Source organism: Engystomops pustulosus, chromosome 2 (genome assembly GCF_040894005.1).
Source record: "Engystomops pustulosus chromosome 2, aEngPut4.maternal, whole genome shotgun sequence".
Classification (NCBI taxonomy): domain Eukaryota; kingdom Metazoa; phylum Chordata; class Amphibia; order Anura; family Leptodactylidae; genus Engystomops; species Engystomops pustulosus.
In genome coordinates this window covers 115,575,462-115,597,748 of record NC_092412.1, presented here as the reverse complement: position 1 = coordinate 115,597,748, position 22,287 = coordinate 115,575,462, and the positions used below count along the sequence as shown (strand labels likewise).

The 22,287-nt window shown below is 38.1% G+C and overlaps 1 protein-coding gene across 11 annotated transcripts in view; it reads left to right on the top strand.

Moving 5' to 3' along the window:
- MSI2 (musashi RNA binding protein 2) overlaps nt 1–22,287 on the top strand; it is a 466,329-nt gene that overhangs the window by 298,847 nt on the left and 145,195 nt on the right. For all 11 annotated transcript variants that reach the window (XM_072136101.1, XM_072136094.1, XM_072136093.1 and 8 more), the window contains one exon: nt 12,994–13,076. In XM_072136101.1, the coding sequence (XP_071992202.1) occupies nt 12,994–13,076 (83 nt within the window). The remainder of the gene's footprint in view (nt 1–12,993; nt 13,077–22,287) is intronic.

The window sequence follows — 22,287 nt, the reverse complement described above, 5'->3', positions numbered from 1 at the left end:
TTTTGCCACCCAGTAAGTGAATAAAAAGCTATCAAATAGGTGTACAGTTCCCAAAATTTTATCAATGTATCCCACAGGCAGTCCCATAAAAAATGACCTTACAAAGCTCTGCCTGTTGATGTATTAAAAATGGCAGATGTCAGAATATGGCCACGCAAATACTGCATAAAAAGGTTAAATCAATAAACTGAACAACTCAATTTTTATTTGCAGTTTTGATAAATACTTGTATTATCACTAAATTTACCATTTAGCTTTGCCATTGTCCAGTTTTCAGTTAGGTCCATCTGTTTCAGCAGAAACAGCAAGAGGGGCACAGGAGTAAAATTAAAAGGAGCAATATTATATTGCTGGGAGTATACAGGTAGTAACCAAAAGAGACATCAGGAATTCTTTTTGAAGCAAGATTATTGGAATTTTTTTTTAAAAAAATTTGGAACGCAAAAGACTATTGTTCACTATGTCTTATTGACAGGGAAATAATTAAAAAATCATAATATCTATGAATCACTTTAGAATTTGTATATAAAATACAGTGATGAAAGATTGCAATGGGATTTGTCTTGGACTTTGTTATTTATTAGACCCCTGGGAATGTGATTAGCTCATAAACTAAAGCCCTAGAGCCCAGGAAATCAGAAGGCAGGGAAATTTACAATACTTCTAATTTAGCAAATGAGATGTTAGCCAGCCTGTGCCCGTTTCATTACATAAATAAAAAATGTCAACACAAATTCTTTTCAAAAGATTACAGCATATGGTATGTGATTACCCGTATTGTCAAACACAATAAAGTGGGGTTTGATATGACGGAATAATGTAATATTTTCTTAGTTGTGTTTACAGGGCTGCTAGAAACCTGACAGCAATGTTTATCTGTGGCCTGAGCATCAGTTAGTACTGCCAGATACTCTTTAATTCCATGATGTGGGCTCTTGCTCTTGCTCATCAATAGGTATATATTGTCACTAGAATTTTGGCTTTTGTACCATTGTCTTTAAAGGGGTTATCCAAGTTAAGCAAATAATTGATATTGTTTGTACACATCTCCTATATACTTTCTGTATCAGTGCCTCTTGGTTTTCTAGATATCTGCTGCTGTCTTTAAACAGGAAGCTTCATTGTTTACTTCCTGTTGATAGAAACTGTTGTCTGGTCACATGATGTCACACAGGTGCATGATTTCTATCCCATAGTTTAATCAAAGTTGTGTGTTATAATCAGTTGTGCACCTGTGTGACATCACATAACCATGGACCATTTTTAATCCACACCTTCCCATAGGATCCGTGCGGGAGAGATCTAGAAAACCTAGCAATCGATAAGGAGCGTTTATTGGAAAATTGTAAAACTTTTCATTACACAAGCAATAACTTGCTGAAAGTGGACAACCCATTTAAATCAATGACATTGGTCAATGCTCCTTACCAATACGAACTTAAACAAGAACCCTCAAAGCCTTCTATCCCTAAATTGTTTGAAATAGATGAGGCAATTTGATGTTTAAACATCCTTTCACACTGTCTATTATGTGTGAACTGGAAGAAAGTTTCCCATAAATTAACCCAAGTATTATATTTTTGATTTAAGCTTCATTAACCCTATAATAATCCCTATCAATTCCTATAGGACTCTCAATAGTAAATGTATCCCGGGACTGGACACTTTAGTTGGATAGTCTGAGAGGACATCATGTATGTAACTGCAATTTTTTTAAACAATTGTAATTATTTTATTTAAATATTTGGCTTAATCTGACAGAAAATATTATATAGAATTTTGCAGGACCTGCCAATTTCAGTGATTGAAAGTTTTATGCACTTTGAAGTCTTCTAGACATAAGGGGACAGATTTACTAATATTATCTTAGTTTTAGACTGTGCGCTTAGAATATTTTTAAAAGCCTTCAGATTCTTTGTACTGATAATACAGGAAATCTGTCATATTTTTATAATGTTTTGTTAGAATTTTTACCACCTGTTTTAATGGATAGCATAGCACCCAAAATTTTCATTTGTAAATTTGCTTTTGTTTTTACCATAAGTCACACTTATCTGTTATTAAGTTATGGCCTTGTCTAGACATATAAGGGTTACACTGCAGGATTAGGTAAAATGGATGAAATAATAAAGCTTGTACTTCACATTGAATGGTCCAGTTTTATCTATTCTAAATAATTGATGGAATATTAATGTAAAAGGAGATCATGTTAGGGTTTCTTCTGATTGATAAAATCCCATTGTTTGCAGTTTTCCCCCATGTATTACTATGCGCTCATACATACAACCCTATGGCAGAGACTTACTAAAGGCCTTGCGGCAGTTTTCTGTTAGACTTTGCACATTCTTTTATGTGCAAACTGCTTGCATGTGTCTTTAAGAAGTGTATTTAAGATCACGAAAACAAGGGGTTAGATGGGTTCGCTACGTCAGACTAATGGTACTCCATTGCAAAGACGGAGCAGCGAGGGGTTCCGACGGAAGTACATGGGACCCCGACGGACCCCTCATTTTCGTGATCAGTGGGAGTCTCATCACTGAGAACCCTACTGATCAGCAAGTTAGGCCATATCCCGTGGATAGGGCCTAACTTTTGTTCGTGGAAAAACCCCTTTAAAGAGGACCCCGGAAAACCCACCCACCAAATGTCCCCATAATCCTCCCCCCAGCCCCTTTCTCCCTAGCACACCAGATACACGATCCGACCTCTTATTTAGGATCGGTTTAAATGAATTTACTGCACATACATTTTTTAAAAAATTATGAGAATTATGTGGGGGTACATTTGGTGGGTGGGTTTTCCAGGGTGACAGAGGACCCACCCACCAAATGTAAAGGTCAACGAAAGAAAAAAAAATAGTGCACTCTGTCGGGGCAGTGCAGGCAGTGCAATTCATGAATCTGGCGCACCCTGAACACTACAGAGGCAAACAGCACATAGTGCACACTGTACTGTTTTAAGTTAAAGTGCCCCTATGTGTGAGCCAACTGCCTGAACAACCTAGTTTGATCTACACATTTGATCCTTCTTTTACATTATCTAAGGCCAATCTCTCTTAAGTCTGGGGATGTGTTGTGAAGGCGGTCAATGCCAACTTGGAAGTGGTTAAGAAAATGTTTATATAGGATTGCAGTTGTCTATTCCCTGGTTCCTGATATTGCTTGGGAAGGCAGCCAATGATTTTGTATGATATATATTTCCTATATACTTGCGGAATCATGGTTACAAAGATCATTTTAATTAGTGTTCACAGCCTCTAAGAGACTCTCCAGCAGAGAGCATTGGGGAAAGTTCATGGAATTAGTTTTGCATGAAGTTGTTTGGAAGAAACTAGATTTGTTACTTTCGGGCTACATTTCCTGTTATTATTTCATGCATAAGAAAATCTGTAAAATCAAATATTGTCATTTCCGCCATCCTGAGGTTTGAGAAGAAGACTGAGAAAGGTGCTGTCTTATAATATATTCCTGTCTGCTGTCTTGCTGCCTGAAAATGAATGCATACAGCGGGACTCGGTATGCTACAAGCTGAAACTGGTTGGAATGATTTGGTCATTCAGATCCTCATCATTGTGCCGTCACTTTTACTTTGTCTATGCTTTATTGGAACAGAATGGTATAAAATAGAAAACTGAGGCAATACAACCAAAAAAAGACAGAAAAACCTTCTGGTGGTTACAAGCCCTAGCTCGTTTCCCAGAAACTCAATATTGTATGTTTTCATTTAGTTCCATATAATTTAAGCAAAATTAAAAATATTTTAAAATTAGGAAAAAAAGTCACCAGAATGCATCCATGTCATTGACATAGTTCTTGGAAAATGTATGTATGTTTGGTGTGAAGGCTATTTGATTCGATTAGCCTTAATTTATGTTTGGAGCCAAATCCAATTTGGCCATATATGAATTGTTGTGAAGTACGGTAGTTTTGAACTCTCCACTGTGGTTGATACAAAGTCTGCATTATGGGAGCCCTTTCTGGTGTGTCAGAGCTAGTGCTTGGACAGCTTTTAGTTGAAGACACAAATAGGAACTATTCATTTTCAGCCTCTTAGAGAAAAATGTTTTGAGAATGAAGTAAAAACTACCAGTATGAGGCCATTATCTTCAGAGAAGATATGCTAGGACTAGAAGCGTGATGCTATCCTGCCTCAAAAGGAATAGCTATACTACAAACAAACACACAAAGCTTTAATGGAGGGAGGGTGAGAGTGAAGAGAGCCTTCATACTCCGCGTGGATTGTTTATTCTCTTTGTGTGGACTTCCCAAGGGTTGAAATACAATCTTAAAATATGTGCTTTACAGCACCTGCCAAAAACGGTTTGTACTCAGAACAGTTGGAAAATGTCAGAGTTTCACGTTGTTTTGATTTTTTTTATACCTTACAAAATGTTTTATTACACTCGCTGTAAAACTGTTCTGTTCTAGATGAAAGTACAGCCCCACTTCACAAGAATACCTCCTTCCTTGTGGCTAAATGGGGTACAACTTGCAACATCGGTGCCAGTCTACATTATTTAGGTACTGGTACATTTTTAGACAAAATAAGAGACATTCATTTGCTTTTTTTTATTATTGCTGTCTTATTATTGCATCGGAACATATAAGTGTGGGCAAAAAGCAACTTGTATAGAAATCTCAATACTGAAGGCTACTTTCAACAGGAGCGTAACTACAGGGATTCCATCACTGAAACCACAAATAACAGAAGTCTAACCGATCTGTTAAAATGTCCATTGGTTTCCATTTACCTTTAATGGATTCCATTAGGGTCTGTTTTGGGGTCACTGCCAATGGTGTTTCCGTTACTTAAGTTGAAAATTGGACCGAAGCTGCAACGCTACTTTTTTGTCTTAAATAACGGAAGCCTGACATAAATCATGAAAAGTCCATTAAAATCAATTGACATTTTAACGGATCCTTTGACTTCCATTATTATTGTTTGAGTGACAGATGATAATAAATGAGGTCCAAATGCATGTGTGAGCTGGTCCTAACTCTGCTTTCTCAAACCCCTAATTGTTGTTACGTATCTAGGGATGACTTCATACAATGAAGATTTTGTTATAGACATTTCTGCAAAATTTCTTCCATCCCTTTGTATGCCTGTGGAAGATCAGACATTGCATCTGAAGGTAAAATGTTTTGTGCTAATGGCTGCTAGTCTCAGGTGCTGCATGGCTGTTTAGGCAACTTCCACTCAGATTTTAGGGGAAGGTTTGGAGAAACTAGGGCCACAGTGTTTCACAGCAATCTATTTATCCTCAGCTGCAATTCCCAACAGCTCCAGGAAAGCTCGGCAGCACAAGAAGAGATATGACCAGGCAAGTTGAGAAAATAAATTAAGGCACTGTCAACTTTACTTGTTTCTTCCTTCATTATTAATGGACAGAATGGGGCTCATTTATCACAGGGAGGAAAAATTAATTGACACAGCCTTTAATATCATTATGTTTGGCTTGTCTGGTCACATTTCTTCATTTTGTGAAAGGCATTTTATTACAGTTTACGGATGCCAGCTGCTGCAGCATTCCTGTATGTACACGGCAGGTGCATAAATAACACACCTCTGGATGAGGGAGGAGAGGTTTTGCTGCTCTGGGCAAAGAATTCCTCCTCTGTCATATGCTTTTTGGACACTTGTGTCTAATGCTAACTTCAAATGAACTATTTATTGCCTTTAATGTCTATACACATCAGCATGTTGTAATCTATTACTAGATTGCTGAGGATCTTCACATGTGACAGCATACTTCTCTAATATGAGAACATTCTAACATACTTCATTAATATTTAGAGTTATCCATTAAATTCCATGCCTTGACAATTTGAAAAAAAAAAAAGAATTATAGGATTGAATTATAAAAGTACTTTGGATAGTGTTGTAATTTCATCCCTGAATTTCTCTTCTCACGTGAGAGAGGGAGCTTATAAGTAGCAGCCTGCATTCTGACAAATTTACAAGATAACCTTTACAGAAATTCTAAAGTTGTGTTTACATGTTCACTTTTTTAGATGCAGTTGCTAGCTGCAGATTAGTTCACTACTGGTGTTGACTTCAAAACGCCCGATCAAAAAACATGGCTGTAGACCATGTAGGGACCTTTTGCTCATCAGTTTGAATGGTACCCAGATCTGACTCCTACTTGGAATGATAGAACAGTTAAGTGCTGTAGCGAGCATTATTAATAATAACAATAAAAAAAAAATCTTTATTTATTTGGCAGCATCGACTTCTTTAATGCTTTAAAGTCATGAATAAGACTTGAATTGATAATGATATTAACCCTTAGAGTACTAGGCTTATTTCAGTTTTACTCACTTACCTTTGCTACCTCTTTTATATAACCTCATTGCCATCTGAAGCTGAGATTCTGTGGGCCATCATATCTTAGACCTATAAATAGCTAATTGAAATATATCTTACTCTCTCCGGAGTTCAATCGTCTTCATTGTGTTTCTTCAAAAACCGTTCTACCCGCAGCAACAATTTATTTACCCTAGTTTCAGAATACAATACCCCTCTATCTATTACCTCTTACAAGACATATGGTTTGAATGTTAATTCCAATGAAAGAAAAGTACCATACAGCAAAAAAAAAAACTACAGTGGGTAAAAAAACCTTATTTAGTTAGCCACCAATTGTGCAAGTTTTCACACTTAAAAAGATGAGAGATGCCTGGAATTTGTAACCAACAAAAAAGCACCAATTGTTAGAATATATAAAAAGTACTGTTTCCTGTTGTCCTTCAACTAAGATCAACTATTCAGATAAATTCTCTACTATATTAGAAGTAAGTTCAAATGAGCCTTTTTCTAATACCTTATATACTCGAGTATAAGCCTAGTTTTTCAGCACAAAAAATGTGCTGAAAAAACCCAAACTCGGCTTATACTCGAGTCAAAAAAATAAATAAATCAAAACTCGCCTTTCTGGCGGCACCCGTAGATCTTCTGTGTGATCCATCCGGTATTGTTGTGCTGCACGACGGGGAAGGGGGGGCCGCTATATACACTGGGGCAGGGGCTGGCTGGCTATATACCCTGGGGCAAGGGCTGGCTGGCTATATACACTGGGGCAGGGGCTGGCTGGCTACATACTGGAGAGATTGTGACCAATGCATTTCCCACCCTCGGCGTTGTGCTGCACAACGGGGAAGGGGGGGGGGGCTATATACACTGGGGCAGGGGCTGGCAGGCTATATACCCTGGGGCAGGAGCTGGCTGGCTATATACACTGGGGCAGGGGCTGGCTGGCTACATACTGGAAAGGCTGTGACCAATGCATTTCCCACCCTCGGCTTATACTCGAGTCAATAGGCTTTCCCAGTTTTTTGTGGTAAAATGAGGGGCTTCGGCTTATACTCAGGTCGGCTTATAATCGAGTATATACGGTAATTAAAAGACATTGAAGGGATTGCATGTTGATATTGTGTAAAGGTATACATCCCTACACTACCTATAAGTAACATATGTTTTTGGGTCAGTGTATTCCACACATTGTATATTTTAGTGAACCCATATATCAGAATTTGCCCTGTAAAGGAACTGTTATCTCTTTGCTTGCTTTATCTGCTGCATGTTGCTTCCATCTTGAAACTTTCATTTACCAGTCAGTATCTTACAAAGGATCACATAAAGGAAACTGAATGTAACATTGTGCTGCATTTAAAATATGGAATTGAGTAGCAGGCCCCCTCTTGTCCTGACACCCAGCATAGGCAGTCACTGTGTAGCTTTGAGTGACATTTCTTATCTATAATGACAAAAGCTAGATACTCTTAACTATGCCCAGAGGCATGTTAAGAAAGGAAAGGTGAAAATGCTTTATTACCATGACTCCTGAAAGACAGCCACATATGTCAGTGACTGCTGGAGTCCAGATTTTCACCCAAATTACTATCTGAAGAATCCATGGACAATGCAGACAGGAGGAATTACTAAATTAGTTGCACTTAATGTAACTGTTTATGGTAGAAAAATGTAAACTTTTGCATGATACTTTTTGATAGAAGGTACCCCGTCTCTTTATTAAATGTGATTGTGTTATTAATTGTATTAAAACTCTCTGCAGACTCAGACTTAAATGTATGTACTTAACTAATGATAGGTACATATTTACCTGTCCTTGGCCAGCTGCAGACTAGAGTGTGCAGCCCGTGGAATCAGGGCAATATGTCGGCCTTATCCCACGGACTGGACAACTTGCACACCTTGTATTAAACAAAAATATGATGCAAGGAGTCCCTGTCTTAGGCCCAACTGTTGCACTGTAACTGTAATTGTTAATACAGTGCTGGTGATGTATTTAGGCCAATGGAAGCCCTTGTATCATATTTCTATATATTGCAAGGACTTCCGTGTTGTATATGGTGTGCCTGGGCTGTTATCTTAGCCTTATATACTGATGAAATGTGTGGACACATACAGCGGATGACTGAGGGTATATCTCCAATATCCTCAGGTTAAGGGACAGCAAAATCTGAAATCTCTTTTGAAAAGATGACATGACTACCATAACAAAAGGGGTGCGGCCTATGAAAAGGATAGTGACTTTGCTGGAAAAGGGGCATGTGCCATAATTATGCAGATGCACATGACCTATTGCATTTGCTTGCACTCACTAGTTCTGGGAGCTTGTGTATGTACCTTAATAAGCACAACATACATTGACTTTCATACAACAGTAGCTTTAGCCTTAGATAATACAGAAAGATGTCTATTTAAATTTGGGTACTTGATTTGTCAGCCGCTCATTCACCAAGCTTCGGACAGCTCACTCTTTTCTGTTTCCCTCATGCTTATTTGTTTAAGTATTGAGCAGTTGTTAGGAAAATGACAGTGTGTTGATTTTTAAGAGGGAATCGATATGCAGAGCTGGAGCCGCCTGCCAAAATCCCTTCCATGTGGCTTTGTCTGGCAGATCCAGGGACTGGATGAGTAAATACACTGCATAGCTGATGGGTAGGCAGCAGGCATCAAACAACCTTTAACTGGGCCAAATCTGTCTACCTTTCTAGATTCAGATACAGAGAAGGAGATGAATGCTCAGGTCACAAGCCTCAAACCTTAATAGTGTCTTAAGGATCTCAGGATGTCCTGATGAGGTATAAGAGGAAGTCATTCAAGAAGAAAGGGACAAATAACCATCTCCGGATGCTGAATGACCCTTAAGGTTGACCGCATCAGAGTGTTCAAAGACAAGTGCAGACCTGCACTGATCCAAGAAGTTCTTATTACACACTGGCTGCTTCCCTTTGAGAGCAAAGATCTAAGTCCCCTTGTCTTCTGACCCTTATAAATAACAGACACGTTAACACCTTCAATGCTCCCAGGCACTTGCAAGCTACTAAATAGTGTTTTTCGTGCTTGGTGATCCCATTAAGTTTTTCTCATTAGTAAAGGGAAAAAAGAGAGAAGTCATTTGATTTTGCCTCCATGACTATAGGGAGCTCGAGGAGGGTGTTTTCCTGGTGGTTTGTGCTTTGTAATTTATAACCCTTTATGTGTTTGATGTGCGCTGCTGTGAGTTTGATTGCACAGAGGCAATTATTCTTAAAACTGTGCAGATTTAACAGATATTTTCATGGAGAGAATTGGTTACAAGAACGCATAGATACTAGATACAGAAAAGTACTTAGTGTGAAGAAATATGAAAAGTGAGCGGTACTGGGTTCTTTTTGCCCCATTTTTAATTGAAGGGTGGCTGTAATAAATGAGAAGTACATTCCCAATACAATGTATTGCAGCATATTGTATGAGTGATCAAGCCCACTAGGAGTCAAACATCCTAAGGAACCTTAAAAAACTGGTGTAAATCCATATTCTGAAGTATAAATAAAGTGACTGGCAGAAAGTTTTACCACCACCATCGTAATCTGCTGACAACATGTTGTAGAGAAATGCACTATCTTTATTATTTATGTCCATGATACCATTTCCAGATTATTCCCAGTATTATTCTGTATGCTAATGAAACAGTTGGTGTACCAACCTCATGCCCTCAGCACTACGACTTCCTGCCTAAATAACTTCCCTCTTCAAGTGTCATGTCATGCTTCTCACAAGATAAATCGGTTGCCTGTCTGATGGAGAGGGGCAGGAATAGCAATGTTCCCGTTGCTGAGAATATCCCTTAGATGCACCAACTGTCTCATTAACATATGGATTAAAATGGGAATTTTTAAGAAATTGCATAATGAAGTGTAAAATATTAGGATATTTTTAAAACATAATGCATGTTTCTACAACATGCTGCCATTAGATTATACATTGATTATATTTGAGGAAATGGTAGACTTCATTTAAAGTTATTAAGATATAACAAAACAATATTATGTGATTGTACTGGCCGAAAGAATAGTTGGGATGTGTCATTTTAAAAACAATGTAAACACCTTGAGTAAAATAATAGTTTTTCTAGTTTTACAGTTCATTGCACAAAACAAATGGTGCCACTAGGAAGTATAATTTGTTCCTGAGATAACAAGCCCTGTACAAAATGCAAAAATACTAAATTTGCAATTGGAGTGCAGCATGTGAAAAACAGAAAAGTTAGTAGGCTCAAATGGGGTAAATAACCTGTAGTTTGTTTAGTGTCCTGAATCGACCCTAACAAGTTTTCTTCCAGCCCTCGATGCCTCAGCAATGCAGTCATGTAGTGTTGATAGACAGCTGGGGGTCTAACATAGACCATAGGTCTGTTATGCACTATAACCCATGTCACCCTGGATAAGGCAACACCTGCACTGAATTGTTTCACATAACACATGTTTTTACCACTTTGCTGTTATTTCTACTGAAAGTTTATGAATAAATTGACAAAATAAATAGGTGTACTAGGAGTTTGAATGCAGCAACACAAGAACAAATTGTTTTCAAGGATAAGGTTACTTTTTATTTTGCAAAACATTGCCAGGATTTCCTTGTTTTTTCATGTCATACTCCAAATCCAATAGCGTTATACAATATGTTTCTCAGAATTAAGCCATCTAAAGTGAACTTGTCAACATTAAATGCAGTCCAGTCTGCAAGTAGCATGTTACAGAGTGAAAGTTGCTCAGCAGATATAGGGTTTTTGAGCCATCTTTTTTATCCTTCCCTTATTTTTCCCATTCCATTGCATTCCAGTCCACAAACACTGCAGAAAACACTCAAAAACTCAATGGGGCAGATTTTGTACCCAGTTTACTGTCCGCTATTGCACTTGTATGCCTTTTTTAGGAATCCCATGTGCCACTTGTAGAGTTTGGCACACACAAGTGTTTTTCTTTGTTATTCACAGTTTCTGACAAATGTATTACTTGTTTAAGCCTAGATTTTGACCAACACACGGTGTTCAAGGTTGGACAAAACGAAATTTGAGCATCTAATTGTATAACCATATAAATACCGACACATTTATTTAAATAAGTTGCAGTCTGCACAATTTCTGCTCAAACTTCAGACACTCTTTCTTGTTTTGAATTGTATTTTATTAAAGTTTTCATTATCCATAAGCAAAGAAAATAGAACAAATACAAAAAAGGAAACATTGTATGATGCATGATAATAAAATAGTCGATCATACAGTAGTGAACGTGGAGAAATCTTCTAATGAACCAGTTGTAAGGAGTTTTCAGAGCACAAACAGAACGGATTGAAAAAAGACAGGGTGAGACAGGACACAAGAGGGATTTACCCAAATTTATATTAAAGAGTGTCATGGGTAAGCCAGTATGCATCCCAGGAATACGTTCAATAAATCTGCCCCGTGTGGCCACATAGTCTCCATAAACTTTGCAACGTCTGTACAGTGATCTAATCCCCTCTGCTGCTTTGCAAGGAAGTTGTATGTTGCTTAGTTCTGGTTTGTAGTACGGTATTGCTTTTTGCCATACATTTTAAGGACACGTCAGGAGGATTCAGGATGGGATACAGCCGTATCCACTGAATGCGGGGGGAGGAGTGTGTATATCCAATGAACCGGCTGTTCCCCCAGTGATGTCACTATCCTAACATGGAAAGTGACATCATCGGGTCCTCCCTCCTGCCAAGGTTGGCGGGGCTGTGGGGAGAGATGTCATACGCTGCATCTGCTCCCCAGAGCCATTCATTGCCTCAGCTGACCACATACATATATGACTGGTTCTTTCTAGGCTTAGCGTATATACCAATAACAGGAAGGGAACCCAGCCTTACATAGCTCCTTCCTAGAGGTTTGCAGTCTTTGATAATCAAAAAGGTAATTACAGGAGCAATTTGTAATTGTAATGAAATTTCCATTTCTTTGTGACTGAACATTAATTCTTGAAGATATTTTATTTAGAATTTTGAGGACAACTGTTATATGTATTTACCATATCTATCAAGGGAAAGGCTTCCATGGTCTGGTTTAGCTGTTGATGGAATACCTATTACTTTATGTGAGCAACCACACTCACCAAGGAGATAGTAAAATGCTATGTTTCTAAAAACAAAATATCATTATTATCAGTATGTTCTGTATATACAGTATACAGTATAATCTGCCATATACTACATTAACCTTTTGTAAACTTATATCACAAAAGTCTATTGCTCTTTAATAGCTATAATTGTGTGTTAACTCTATAACGTTGTCCATATACATTCGAGAATTGGTGGTGGAAGTCAGATAATTCTTTGAACATCTTGTGTTTAATATACTTTCCTGAATTAGTATTATGGAAATTGATGTTACGATGAGTTTATCTGCTTATAACATATTATTGGAAATGATTGTGTAGGCTCTGATGTAAGGACGGCATTCCTGGAAGTCCTAGTTGCTAGTAAACAAAGGTAATGTCACAGGGAAATATTTGATCTTGTAATATTTGCAGCATCCTTTGTTTTCTCTTGCTTTTCTTCTTAACTCACTGGGAATCTCTTTATGTTACATTACTTTGAATGTGGTTATTTTCAGTGAATGAATATACATCAGAAGATACTGGATTTTTTTAGTCTTTACACAGTAAATATCATTTTCTTTTACAGGTTTTGGTTTTGTAACCTTTGAAAATGAAGACGTTGTGGAGAAAGTCTGTGAGATTCATTTCCATGAAATCAACAACAAAATGGTATGTTCCCTTGAGTCTTATCACTAGCATATGATTGTACATATTTTGGTGGTATATTTATATATAAAGGCTTGCCATGTAAAATCATCCTTTTATTGGCAGTTCATCATACTGTTATTTTACCCATCTACTACATGTAAAAACAAGCCATGATATCCTCCTATACAAGGATTATAATACTATACTACAGTCTGTATTGCAAGTGTATATTATGTCTCCCTCCAGTGGTGGTTATGTGTGTGATAAATATCTTTGGGAAGCAAAAATAGTCTCTTGGCATAATAGTGCAGAAAAACTAAGCTGTACTGGTCTATTGTAGTGAAAATAGACAATATGCTCATGGACCCTCTTCCTCTTGCATTTTTCACTAGATTGATTGAAAGTCTTGCAGATGACAATGTGTTAATTAAAATGAAAATTAGCCTGGTACAGCATTGAAAGCTTTGTTTGTTTGATTTGATACTGATGAACAGGCCCAAACTGCAATGTTCAGACTTCCGCTAAAAGTTCGACATTCAGGCTCATTTCTTTTGGTTCACTCCAGGGTGTTGACCCTTGAAATGATGGCGGTATTAAAAGGGTTAACACCAGCAATAGATGCAAACACTGTCCGGGGGTGATAACAGTTGGCTGGGTTCAGGTCTTTTAAAGGTTCTCCTAACCTGAGTTCTCCAAATCTGAGTGGAGATAATGTTTTTTTATGCTGGAATTTATCATACAATGCACCAGCGTATGATAAATTTCCCCTATGTCTTTATTCTAATTTCTGAATTTTTTGATCAATGGATCAGCGGTCAGTTGAAATCAATGGGCCACATTTACTTACCTGTCCTGACGTGATCCCCGAAAGTGCATTGTTCTACCGGAATTGCACGCCCGATATCCTGCATCTGTTGCTTCCCCACTCAGGTCCACCAGAGTTCACCATCTCCAATTGAAAACTTGAATCCCGCGCTCAGTCCGAATCAGTCGGATCCCGCCACCCCCCCCCCTGATTTCTTTTGCATGACTGATGACCAATCTATAGAATAGATCATCAAAAACAGATCATTGGAGATCCATACCTGTAATTCATTCTTACCTGAGCATTTTCCTGTAGTTAGGACACCACTGTTTTTTGTGTTTTTTTTAATGTCCTGTCTTCAATGACCTCATGCTTAGCTGCGAGAAGCTTTATACTGTTCATTTTAGTGGTATGTAAGCTGTAATATGAGCTATAGCTCTATAAAACATAAATTAACAGAATTCTATATACTCCCAATTTTTGTATATTTTAACGTCTTTCCTTCTACTCTTTGTCAAGCACTATTCCCTGCTTCTTCAAACAGTGTAGTTATGTATGCATTGTATATTGGCCTTGTATGTGTTCACAGAGTATAAATTCAATAATGGAGCTTTTAGAGCGGATAAGATCAAAGCAATCTTCTTAGCATATGCTGGAGGCCTGACTCAATATTTGACTTGCTAATTCTTTCCTAGGGCACGGAAATAATATTGTTCATTTTGTTCTTACCATTGCATACAACAGGGATAAATTTTTTTTTTATATTAACGCTATTTAATTCCCTTTTGTCCCTAAAATACTGTATTGGATCACCGACTGTTTTCCTAATCGCACTATTAGTATAAGAGTTTTCTGAAGCGCCACTTTTATTTGTGCAGTTGTTTAGGATATTGGAACCGATTATGTAAACAGTGTATTTGTGTCTGAATTAGAAGTTTTCCACAGAAATATCCTGTAAAGTTTATTAATTTATTGAGATTGTAGACTACTTTTCTGAGGGCTTATCATTGTCCGTATATGATGACATAGAAAAAAGTTGACTTTAGCATTGCTAGCACTTAAGCATTATTGGGCCCCTGTTGATTTTTCATATGGATGATCCATCTGCAATTTGGGGGTCCGCCAACCAGGCCTTGCTGCAATCTACCCATATCTGACCCATATGCTGGACAGAGGTAGAAGCAAAGCCTTATGCTTCTGGCCTTGATCACACTATTGGTCCATTGTCAGACTCTCACCAATCTTATACTTATGATTTATTCTGTAGATGAATCATCTGATTGAAAATCAAAGGACAGGCCTGGAATACCCTCTAACAACCAAACAGCTGACATAAGCATTCCAACTAGTATGGTCAATGCAAATCCTGAATGCTCCAATTAGAATATATTAATCAGTTCATTAGATCATTTCATAGAAGATCATAGCCTTTTTGCCTTTCTCATGTATATTTTACTTTTAGATTGCTGTTTAAACTCTTCTTTGCTGTACATGACTCATGGAAGCATCCTTGGAAAATGAATGCTTGCCAGCTGCTTATATGTACAGCAAACTATGATATTTCATCTCGGCTTTGCTTTGTTTTGGTCTAGCAGTCTTCATGATACTGGTCATTTTATTCCTTTTATGTATAGTCCAGGTTTTAAATTGTTTTTCCCATCTGACATTTTAAAGCTTTTATCTTTTATCTGGTTAAATTCAAAGTGATGCCTCACAGACACCTGTGGAATATAATAACTTGTTCTCCTGGTGGAGTTAGTATGGTCTTTATGATACTTGCGGTCAACCAAGCGAGAGATTGAAGTTGCAATGAGAGATAAAAGCTTTTAAAACTGATGTAGGTGTCGGTACATTAAAGAGGGACTGTTAAACCACAGCAGCAATAAGTGCCCATATTAAACTACTGAAGGTGAAAGAAAGTCCAGTATGAGACTGGCATTAACACTCCATGGGCCATGTTTGTGGTGGGTACTATATAAACATCGGGTAAAGTATACCTCTTTAGCATTATTAGTTTTTATTTCCTATATTCACTGCACTGTGCATAGACCTCCATGTACATTACCAAAACCAAGACTACAGCTCTCCAACAAATTGTCTTTTGACAGTCACATGAATAACAGTGGATGTCATAAAAATAAAGATAAAGCCTTTGGTAAAGGTGCTGGGAATGATTTATTTGAATCTGTAGAAGCACATTTTTATTCATCTGTATGAGGAAAGGAGCTACTGCTGTGTGATCATCTCATTTTGGCTTAATGCTCACAGTTGGTAGGGGGTTATTTGTGCAGATTCAGTCCATTGACATTTACAGTGTGACATTGCCATTGAGCTGCGGTATGTGCGTTTGCTTACACCGCTGTATGCCTTGACGTGTGTCTTGCTTAAGCTTTTATCTTGTCAGTGTTGGTTATTGTGTGGTTGCATTTGTCTCTGCTTAAGAAGCACTTCAAGGAAGCATAATAGGATACATTCAAAGCTACTGTACTTGAATCAAAATAGTGTTCATTCAGTTGGGGCCTGTATATCAGTTGTGCCTACTAGGTAGCTGGTAACTGTATGGCATTTCCATATTTATGCATTTGTCCTTTAACCTGCAACTATTGCCCTGTTTTTTGACCCTCAACACAATAGACTTCTTACCCTTTCAGGTGAGGTTAAGAAGATAGACCCACAATAACAACAAATGTCTGAGAGGAAACCAGTGTCCCATCCATAAATAAAGTGTCAGTGACACATGCAAACAGGTGCTTCTATTAAGTGCTGTGGAACTGAGGAAGATAGACAAGCAAATATGTACAAAAATATCTTTAGGAGTCTTCACAGACTTTGAATGGAGGGGCAGCACACATAAAAGACCATTTTTTCATTGAAAACTGGAATATGTGAGTCCACGTAGAGGCACTGATCAGACAGATACAGTCATACAGTGGATGGGCAAATAGTTTTTAATGTTTGTCAAGCCCCCTTAAAAGTGTTGACCAGTAATGAGATAGTTTAACAGGGTAATTACAATACCCACATCACACTCTGGTAAGCTCACCCTTCTATCCGTAGGATCTGCTAGGCACATAACCCTCTGCCAACAGAACTCTGGACTTCCTGTGACCTTCCGTGTCCTGCAGGACTTCTGGAGGATCATAGGGCAAGCACTCATTACTGTATGCATGTCCACTCAATGAACACTACTTATATGTCCGTGTTTACGAGGTTACGAGTTACGGGTCCTGCTGCCAGTTAGGCGCTTGACCTGCTACTCCTACAGACAGAAGAGAAGGTTTATCAGGGTTAGTACAATATGGTTGACCTCAATAGAGTTTTGTTCTTGCCCCAGCAAACTTTCTTGTTAGTGCCAACCACTTTAATATTTTTTAACATTTTCATTGGCAAAATGACAATTGTAATAAGCTTAGCAAATCTGAGTACACAACAATTCCCTCTTTACTGTATTACCCCATAATATGTTTCCATTGAAATACAGTGTCTCTTCAGCATATGGATGAGTTCTGTGGATTATCTGCTGATTCAGCGGACCTAATCATATTTCCTATACAAGAAATACTATAGAAAAATACTTCTGTAATACTTTATCTAATGGAGTATGCTTTTTTAATGGAGTAACACTCAGTCAGATGGAATTTTTATGTACCTTTATAGGTGTATGAAGATAAAGTATGGACATATTTAGGTGTATAGGCTTCATATGACGCTTCATACAAAGCGGAGTGCTTGATGACCAGTTCTGTGTGTCATCACCCTTAGTCTCAAAAGGTTTTGTTATTGTTCGTTCTCAAACAGAACTAAATTCTCACAATTAAGTAAAATATAAAAATGTGCACTGTGGGTTCTATAATTGGTAATTATCATTTTACACTGCTCACTTTGTATCCTGCCTTAAGAAGCCGCTTTTGGCTGCATACTGATCCTGCAAATTTAGTAGACCCCAGTTGGAAATTATATTAACGAAGATCCTGTATAATTAATTAAACAACAATCAGTTAGATCTAACAACCGCAAATTCATTTCCTCTTTACATCAACTAAAATGTTTCCCACTTTGATCAAGTTCTAGCTGAACTATTATTAGACAAATCATACATTTATTGAAGGGATTAAAAACCTTTGTGTTTTCCTCTGTAGTTAAGACAATACAATACTTTAATGTTGTTCTTTATTTTGCTAGACATGTGGACATCCGGGGCCAAATGTGGTCTTAATTTTTTGTGTTTCTGTTCTGAACTAAAGGTCAGACCCAGGCTTGGTTTAAACTACAAGTGATTTTAGATCTTATCTAAACAACTACACAAGTATTGTGTTGTTTCTTCGCCAAGTGTTTTCTATGAGATTGTGGCAGGCATGATTAAGGAAACAGAAGTATCACATTAATTCAAAATAACAGGCCATACTTTTTATGTTCTGTATGTATACTGTACATTAAAAATACCTTGGAGTTACTTTAAATTTTCACCTACATGCGGGTACCCTATCCCCTTCCTAAACTTGACTTATGCCTTATAAACAAAACATATGCATGGTATCAGCAGTGAAAAATACTGCCATATTTCTCCAGACTGTTAGGCTACATTTTTTAATTTTTTTAAATAAGGACGCAAACTAGGGCCGTATTTGTGACCTGTGTGTCAACAGTATTTCACCCAATTCTGATCCTGTAAGGCCCATGCATTGCCAATGAGAATTGCTTGCAGCGGTGAGCTGATGTTATTGCGCAGAGGGGGCGCATAGAAGAGGCAATAAAAAAAAGTCTCATGCCATTTATACTGTTCTCTCCCCCGGAACTCACTACACGCTGCTGGCAGGAAGCCAGGTGATGTTAAAGAATCAATGAAAAATTCAGAAGCACGACAAAGGCATTTTTTAAATCAACGTGCCAGGGACTATTGGAACCTTGGATCATTTAAAAATGACCTTGTTGATGGCAGGTTCTCTTTAACTGTCTCTATCTCTAGTTCTTTAGCAAACAGCACCACAAGCTTGATTCAATCTGAAAGAAGCTATTCTTATATTTAATATGACACCAAAATTCTCTATAATTACTTAAGATGTAAAGGTAGGTGCATCTTAATATGTTCTTTTGCTCATTGTCAGTTGACATCAGAATTTTTATAGGTAAACTTCTGAGATTTCACATGAAAGAAGGAATTCAAAGTGGGTGTGTATGTCGGATCTGATGGGGCTAGTAGTTTGATGGGGTAAAATCTGTTAACAGGTTCCATTTAACCGGTTAATTTAAAGTAAGTCTACCATCAAAACCAAGCATGCTAATCAAGGTGCACTTACTCATAGATCCAAGCACCGTTCCTGTGGTAAACTTTGTATATTTGTTATACATGTCCTCCTTCCTTCTAAAATCAAATCAAATTCAAATTCTGCTAATGAGTCAAAAGAGCCTGGGGTTGGGGATCAGACACTGTGAAGGAACAACTCCCCCCTCTCACTGTGAGATTACAGCAGGCAGAAGGATGGGGGAAGTGCTGCGGAAGCAGGGGGGAGGGGGAATCATGCTTCTGCACAGTGTAGCAGCCTATGAAGCCACACCATGGAGGGATTCTGGTTAGTTAGCATTAATGTTGAAGTTGATTTTAGAAGGAAGGAGGCCATGGATAATATAAGAAAAATACAGTCATGGTGCCTGGATCTATGAGTAAGTGTCCCTGGTTTATTATGCTTGATTTTGATGGTAGAATAAGGTTACTTATACATGTGTAGATTGTATTGTTAAAGATCTTTATCTAGGTCTCAAACAGCCGTTCACAGTTGTAAGGAAGAATGGGGTAATACAAGAGGTGAAAAGCTTATATAATGGTCCAGCCATTCTTCATATGGAAATTGAACAAAATATAATGTAATAAATAGAGATGCTGCTGCTTGAGATAGTAATCAGCCGTCATCTTATATACAAAGGTCCATGGTGAATGGGACTGCAGAGAAGCCTGAAGCTTGGTGCCTGGTGGTTGCTGGATAGCATATGGGAGGAGGACACAGGATGGATTAGCAGAGAGAGTTGGAACTTCATGCAGTTAGCGAGTGTGATAGGCTTGCCGAAAGAGATTGGTTTTAAGAACATGTTTGAAACTTTGGAGGTTGGGTATTAGTCTGATAGTCTGGGGCGGGGTATTCCATGGAATAGGTGCAGCTCTGGAGAAGACTTGGGGACGTGAGTAAATTAAGGTAGAGATTAATCTAAGATCACTGCGGATCCAAGAGCATAGCTTGGGCAATAGATTGAGAGGAGAGGTAGAAGGTTGCAGAATTATGCAGAGCTTTGTGAATAATATGATTTTAAACTTTATTCAGAAGTTGACTGGCAGTGAGTGGCACAAACTGGAGGGATTTTTGTAGCATTTGGCCTGAAAGACCAGCCTGGCAGCTGCATTAAGAATAAATTGGAGAGGAGAGAGTTTAGTGAGTGTAAGACCGATTAGTAGAAAATTCTGGCAGTCTACACAAGAGTGATTCAGAAACAGCATTTCACAGGTTTCAATTGTGAGAAATGGGCAGATTCTAGAGATGTTTCTGGGATGCATGTGGCAAGAGCGAGCAAGAGATTGAATATGCGGTACACAAGAGAGGTCAGAGTCCATCACAACCCCAAGACAGTGGGTCTGCTGCTTATGGTAACCCCACAGACCCAAGATGAAGAGGTTAGGATAGACTCTGTTAGTAGATGGTGGAAAGACATGAAGTTTAGTCTTAGAAAGATTAAGTTTCAAAAAGAGAGAGGACGTGATGGTCAGCAGAGAGACAATCAGTAGCATTCTGAAATAGGTCAGAAATGATGTTACATGCCAAAGTATATAGTTGGGTATCATCAGCATAACGTTGATACTGGAAACCAAATCTGCTGATGGTTTCTTCCAATGGAGTAGTTTAGAAGCAAAAGAGAAGTGGACCTAGGATTGAGCCTTGAGGAACCACGACAGTGAGAGGGAAAAGAGAGGAGAGAGATCCAGAAAAACAAACGCTGAAAGGGTGGTCAGAGAGATAGGAAGAAAACCAGAAGAGCACAGTTTCCTTCAGGCCAATGGAGCGAAGCATCCTGATGAGGAGCTGGTGATCCAGAGTATCAAAGACTGCCGAGAGATCCAGAAGTATATAAAGCACAAAAACAATACATATTTGGCATCAACGCTGTTGTATCAATCTGTACGATAAATCCAAAGCAATATTGAAACAGCATGGTGAACAGCGTATTGAAAAACACGAAAAACTTATAGTAATATCATTTTCATCAAATACCCTCACAAAAAGGTTCTAAAAAGTGATCAAAAGAAGTTACATGTCCCAAAATGCTACCACTGAAAAGAACAACCCTTTTCGCAAAAAATAATTCCTCAACCAGCTCTGTCAACAAAATAATACAGAAGTTATTCCTCTGAAAAGTTGTTGATACTAAAATAAACAACTATGTCCATAATTGTAGTGAACCAGAGAATAAAGATAATATATTATTTTTATTTTACGGTGAGCGGCCAAAAATGGGCTAAAAGCCCAAAACCAAAATTGATGATTGTTTTGTGTCCCCCATGAAATGGTTAATAAAATCTCATGTATAAGGTATAGACCCCCAAAATGAACTATATTTACATTGTATCTAATCCTGCAATTAATGAGCCCTAATATGTTTGCATTAACAAAAAAATAAAAATGTTATAGCCTGTACAATGTGACAATACAAATCTGCTCTAAATGGTGCTGGGTTCATTCCATGCCCAGGCGTGTGCCCATACAGCAGTTTACCACCATATCCATACCTGATACAGGTATATTTTAAAGTCGTGCAAATATACATGCAAGTTACTGGTGTTGATCTGGCACCTGGTGCTAATTTCCTCAATTATCTGATGAACCCAATTTAACTGGCAGCTGGAGGTCCTTAACCTCAAATCTGAATGTGAATGTCGAGTCCACTCATCTCTACTGGCTGTCTAACTTTCCACTTTGCTCTAACTTTTTTCTAACTGAAAAATTGGTGTGCCTTTCCAAAGTGTTTGAAACCCTCCTGTAGTAGGTTGTCCAGATGAATGCCAAAGGGGTGATCCTATTAGTCACAGCAAGAGAAGTTGGTTGTTCCAAGTCTGTGATTTCCAGAATATTGTATCTTTGCATTGATATTGTAGCTTCACAATATCACAAGCTCATTCAAGTCCCCCAACAAGGCTCCTCTCCCTTGAATCACAAATGCAAGCAAGAAAAGTATAGTGCGTAGAATCTCCATGGGTATTCATTTTAACACTGCAGTTGGAATTGCTTGCCAGTTCTGCACTGAACAGAGTAAGGAACTGTCTTCTAGGAGCCTTTGGACTGAAAGCACATTCTGTATTGTACAAACCTCTTAGTAGCTGAAAGAATCAAAAGGTTAGATTTTCCACACAATTTGGGGAAAAACTAAACCCAAAGTGTTTAAAGA